Below are 6,113 nucleotides of genomic sequence, written 5' to 3'. Positions count from 1 at the left end.
GTGATTTGGGGATTATATCTGCTGAAGTATTTGGTGGGTTTTTGTTAAAACCCCAAGATAAGATCAAATCTTTGCCTGGAAATTGTTTGTGCGTTTGGTTGATTTCCGCGAGTGATGTGATTGAGGTATTTCTTTGAATTTTAAAATTTCTGGGCTTGTGTTTAGCTTGGAAAATAGAAGCTTCCCTCCTGTCTAGAAACTTTTAGGTTCTATCCCTGAATTTGAGGGTTTTTGGGCTAAGTTTTTCTCTTTACTATTGAATCCGGCAAGAAGAAGAAGAAAACTTTGATCTTCGTGATTGTCCTAGATTTGCTTGTTTGGTGGTGACGAACGTCTGATTTGGAGAAAGAGTGTTGAATTTGGGTCGTGGTAGTGTTGGTGGTAAAATTTGTAGGATTTAGTGGAATACTTGTATGTATAGTGGTATTCCAATTGAAAACTGTTTTGTAGAGGAAACGGCAAAGGAAGTAATGCCACAGGAGCAGGAGGGTTCGATCAGGCGGAGGAGACATTTGGATAGGTCTGCAGGGGATACAGATGATCGAGGTTGGACTCCGCTTCATATTTGTGCAAGGAAAGGCGATCTCAAGGAGGTATGCTTTCAAGTATCCGACAACCTAGCTTGAGTTTAATGGCTCTTCTTTGTGACAATTTTGAGCTATTTTTCACTGTTTGCTTGATTTCTTTGCTAATTTGTTATGCAACCATTTATGTAAACGGATCTTGTACACAGTTGGCTCCAGGTAGGTGTTGAGCTATATTTCACTAAAATTGAAGAGAGACACTTTATGTGTTAGTTAATTTGAGTATTGATTTTCTTGTCAATAGAAAGTGTGACTAATTAGTGCATGTGCTGCTGTTTAGCTGACAGTCTTATTTACATAAGAGCAGAACCGTCTGTTCTTTTTTTATGAAAATTAGAATTCGTTTGGAGAATTCTTCATAATTGAAGAAGGAATTCTTCATTAGAGCACAACTGTTTGTTCTTCATAATTGGTTTTGGGTTTGATCACAATACTTTATTTTGACCTTGGGAACCTTTTTGTGTCACATTTTAGAACTTCCATCTAATTTCAATTGCCGATAATGCTTCCCCTACCGGACTTAGGGTGCTTTCACAGTTTTTAGACTCTACAGGAGGGTCTACAGAAAGGCCTCCCAACTTTACGGCAGTAATGAACCCAAAGACTGTCAACTTTGCAGCAGAAATGGATTGTAGTGTTCCTATGATCCCTTCTGCAGTACAAAAGTGAAATCTATTTGTTTTGTTTGGTCCCAAAAACATTTTTTTTTAGTGACAGCAGATAATATTTAGAGTTGAACACATGGGTTGCATATAATTTACTCCTTGGATAAATATTTGAGGAAGTCTCACTTGATGGATGCAGGGAAGTTTAGGTGACTTAATTGGTTAGTTTTGTAGGTGAACTGCTTTAGTAAAATCTAGCTTTTTTTGCGTTGCCATTTTTGTGTAGCATGTTTGAAGGCTTATTTCCAAGCATAGAATTGACAGAAAGCACTGGGCTTGTGATTCTGCGGAGGCTTCTGAAGCTCTCCAAGAAACAAGCCAGCACTATTATTTATCCAAACTTGTTAAAACGGGTAGAAACAGATGTTCAAATTCTTCTCCTAACCACCAGCGTTGAATCTTAAAAACAGTGTTCTTTTTTTTTGGTAAAGTTCCGTAGTGTTGTCCTAGGTGTAGCATAGCCAGGAAGTTGTTTTGAAGTTAAGGTTGAGGAGTAGTGCACAACTAGCAAGTTGTTTTTCATCCCTTTGAATGATCATGCACCTCATTGAACTTGACAACTTTTGTTCTTTGCAAGCAAGCTAGAAACAAGATTTTCCAGTTTAAGGCCAATCCAGTGTTGCGCAAAATGTAAACTCATTGCACGAATCTTTTCTGTTTAGTTAGAAAGAAACATACATTCTATCAGTGTGGTGCGTAAAATAGTTGAGAGCTACAAATTTGTGAAGTCTTGATTCTAAAACCTTTTTAGAGATTTGGCTGCATTTTTTAGGTGACAAATATCTTCAGTATTGTAAATCTAAGTTATCTTGCAGAGATGCCCTTAAGAGACATGAATTTCAGCTAAGGTTAATGTTCAGATTTGGCTGCATTTTTTTGGTGACAAATATCTTCAGTATTGTAAATCTAAGTTATCTTGCAGCGATGCCCTTAAGAGACATGAATTTCAGCTAAGGTTAATGTTCAAATTACACAAAATGCCCTTGACTGGGAATGGGGATCTTTATGGAAAAGGAATGGAGGTTGATTATAAGAAGATAAATAACCTTAAAGATGAGAAAGTCTCAGTTTTCAGTTTACATTTGATGCCGTATGTTGCTTGTCTCCTTTCAAATGTCCTCCTACATAGTCCCATCTATATTTTAATAACTGTGATCGCGGACAATGCAATTTTTGTTAGTAAGATATTTTGTATTCTGTTTTTGATGATAAATACGTACTTTAACTAAGTCTGAAGTTGTTTAAGAATCGTAGATCCTCTGTGTGGAAGTTTCATGAATTGGAAAAGAAATTTCATATAAATTAAACACCCAGATTTATTTAACCAATATACTATCTAGTTCGATCATTATATAGTCTCGTCATGATTTCATTTGTAGCTTCTTTTTTTTTTTGAGTAAAAACAAAAAAGCCCCTTGTGGTATGCCTAATACACAGAAAATCCCTTCATGGTTTCAAAACATACAAAACGATACCTTATGTTTTGAACTAAATTATTAACTAACAGAATTCGTTGAACTTAACGGAAAATTTAACAGAATATGGTAAACTTAACGGAATCTGGTAAGTTTAACAGCTGAGACCGTCATTTTTGTTAAGTTTAACAAATTCTGTTAGTTTACAATTTAGTTCAAAATATGAGGTGTCGTTTTGCATGTTTTGAAACCATAAGGGGTTTTTCTATGTATTAGATATACCACGGGAGGTTTTTTCGTTTTTAACCCTTTATTTTTAATATTATTTCCCTTCTTGTGCTTTCTTTTTCCCCCTATCATGATAATTCTTCAGCTGCATCTTCTACTCTCTAACTGTAGTCAGCATGATAACCATGGAAGTGAAAAGACGGAAAAAAAGGAAAAAACCTCTTGCCATTATCACCATTTAGTCCTATCATCTTGTGTTCTTGCCTAGTTAGAGGCCTAATATAGAGTTGAACATGCTTTATTTGTCTCTCTTTTTCTCCCTAAGTTTTAATTTTTAATGCTCTACAATAGAGGTTACTTGCTTCTAATTCTCTCAACAATATGATATGCTACATGCCCTTGCTTTGTTCTGCTGGAAATATATTTTCTTGGTTAAGAGTTCAGAAGCCTTACCCAGATTTCTCTAGGACCTGAAGGACATGGTTCATGTACAGGAATATAGACTGTTGGTTAAACCATAACTGTCTTTGTACTCCATTTCACAAATTTGGCAATTTGTAACATGAATTTTTTATTTTAACTGTTTGCATGATCAAGTGCATCACTGCATTTCAAGCTTCAGGAAACTATAATTTCTGACCAAAGGCTTACTGCAAATGTGGCTGTGATATTTATAGAAAGTTAATTTGTATCATAGTATACCAAACTAGGAGTTGCAAGGGTAGCTTAATGCACTAATAAGGCGCTAAGTGTTAACTGTTCCATCTGTAAGCATTGCAAGGGTAGCTTAATGCACTAATTTTGAAGATGTAAATTTGTTTGGCTTTGGTAACTCATATTTTCCCATGTTGTCCTATATGCCAAAGTTATCAGTTGAATCATGTTTCAGACTCACTATGTTGCTTATGAGTGAGCACATTTTGCGGCTTCCACTTTCTGATATCATCATTGGTGTTCTCATTCTTTTCTTTCTTTGTTAAAACTGGCATGTTGGTACATACTATGTTTAACCATTTTTTCATTGTCAGATTACTGGTGCAATGTTTATCATTCTTCCATAGTTGAGATTTTAGTTGCATAACTTAGCTGTTTTTGGATCTTGTATTTTCTATAACTGAGTCATTTTTCTTCTGGAAGGTGAAACGACTTCTCAAGGAAGGAATGGATGTAAATGTGGCTGCACGGGGGCCAAAATCACATGGTGTTACCCCTCTCCATCTTGCAGCCAAGGGTGGCCATCTCAAAGTGATGGATGAATTGCTTGACCAAGGTGCTGACATTGATGCACGCACTAAGGGTGCCTGTGGCTGTAAGTATTTGTATATATGGGTTATAAGTGATTTTTTCGACACTATTTATATAGTTTAGCATGTTGGAATTCTTTTTATTCCTTGGTCCAGGGACCCCACTGCACAATGCGGCTAAAGAAAGAAAGAAAAAAGCAATCAGATTCCTGGTAGAAAATGGGGCATTTTTGCCCGATGATATTAATGACACGAGGTTCAATCCGCCGCTTCACTATTGCCCTAGTCTTGAATGGGCTTACGAGGAGATGAGACGTCTCCAACAAGACAACTCCACATCTAGCGAGATAACCTCTTCCAGCTCTGAAAACTGAGCCAGACTCGCTCTACTGCCATATATTGCAAGGCTTCGTCTATGAAATATTATCTACTACTTTTCCTAGTAAAAATGCACTGTGATTTGGAGTAAAATGCACTCTGCCATAATTTGTTCTGTTTCCTGTACCGTGTAATCCATCTTCCATACCCTGCTTTGGTGCTACATGCATGCAAGTGGTTGTTGGTGAAGATTTTTTATGAAATGGCTTTTTAAGACTCGTGATCTCTTTATAATGGTTCTTTTATGTCCTTTGCGAAGACGTGTCAAAACTTGAATGTGATGTCCTGCATCGCTTGATGCAATGTCTCCGATAGTGGCCCATTGCGGTTAGCATGCGGCATCATAGGGTTTATGCAGCATCGTGGTTGTTAAACTCCCGAAGCTCAGATGCTCCAATGCATCCAATAGTTTTCTGTAGATGTGGATACGGGTCGAATATTCGTTTCAAACGTGATTTGGCTGATTCGATCTTAACTTATTGGATCATTATTTTTTCGACTCGAATTCGTTCTGCTTGTCATCCTCAGGTACCCAAAAAAAAGGGGCGGGTCATAGGTTACCCGCCTCTATAATTCATGTTTACTAATGTCCATTTTTCAAGAACATCAAATATCACCTTCCAATTAATTACTAAACCAGAATAAGAAAACATAGAGAATAAGTGCCAAATTCAGCTTCGACATTAACAGAAAATAGAAAAGGAAGTGCCAGCCAAACCAACTTCAGCAACTCTCAGTTCTAGGAACAAATTCCCCCAACCTAACAACTTTCACAAGCCTACTAAAATTCAAGAAATCATAGGCTAAAAGAGATGCTACATGCTGATACGAAAAACTCCAAAAGTACACACCAATAAACTTTAATTATTTAAGAAGCATCAGCAAAGTCAATAAGTGCGAGTTTTGCACTTTCCAACTCCACCTTTCTGTCACCTAGCAAAGATGCTATTCCCTACCCCCTCCTTATTTTTTTAATTTAGTCCATTAAAAAATCCATATCTCCTGTCAAGAATCTGGGCATCACAAATTCACCGAAAAAACTAGGGTTCACTTACGAGGTTGAGAGTTTGAATTGAAGGTCCGGCGTTCTGCAGCTTCTGCTTAAGGGCTTGCTTTGAGGGGCACCATCAAATCATAAATGGGTTGTGATTCTCTCATAATTCCAAGACAATCGTATATTTGTAGCACAAAGTGGTGAAAATTGAAGGAAAATTTAGAATTGTTGTGGTGAAAATTAAAGAGAATGAGAGGAGATATTCTGCTGAAGACTGAAGATAGAGAAAAACTTGGAAAGTGAAAAACTGAATGTCGATAAAATTTAGGCCTTTAGGATTAATAACTTAATGAAATTATAAAATTGCCCATATATTTGTTAATATTTATATAATATACCCTCCGGTCAGGTGGCCGCAGGTTTTTATTTTTGTAACCTGTATCCGTATCCGAATTTTACGGGTTCCCAGCCCTTATCTACTCTGCTAATAGAAACCCGATCGGATATCCTAATTTTTGGTGCGGAATGGATCGGATTGCTCGGATTTTCGAGTTGACAGGTTTTTTTGCCAAACCCTAGTTTTTTGTTGCAGGTACCATGCGGCA

At 37.0% G+C, this 6,113-nt stretch overlaps 1 protein-coding gene across 1 annotated transcript; it reads left to right on the top strand.

Annotated features, from left to right (window-relative positions):
- Nucleotides 1–269: 269 nt before the first annotated feature.
- On the top strand, nucleotides 270–4,732 carry LOC113707001 (phytochrome-interacting ankyrin-repeat protein 1). The gene is made up of 3 exons (XM_027229150.2): nucleotides 270–593; nucleotides 4,030–4,201; nucleotides 4,293–4,732. The coding sequence occupies exons 1-3, from the start codon at nucleotides 414–416 to the stop codon at nucleotides 4,508–4,510; spliced, it is 570 nt and encodes a 189-aa protein (XP_027084951.1). The 5' UTR covers nucleotides 270–413; the 3' UTR covers nucleotides 4,511–4,732.
- Nucleotides 4,733–6,113: the final 1,381 nt, after the last annotated feature.

Source organism: Coffea arabica, chromosome 8c, assembly GCF_036785885.1.
Source record: "Coffea arabica cultivar ET-39 chromosome 8c, Coffea Arabica ET-39 HiFi, whole genome shotgun sequence".
Taxonomy (NCBI): Eukaryota; Viridiplantae; Streptophyta; class Magnoliopsida; order Gentianales; family Rubiaceae; genus Coffea; species Coffea arabica.
The sequence above is the reverse complement of the archived record's forward strand: the minus strand, read 5'-3'. Positions and strand labels throughout refer to the sequence as shown.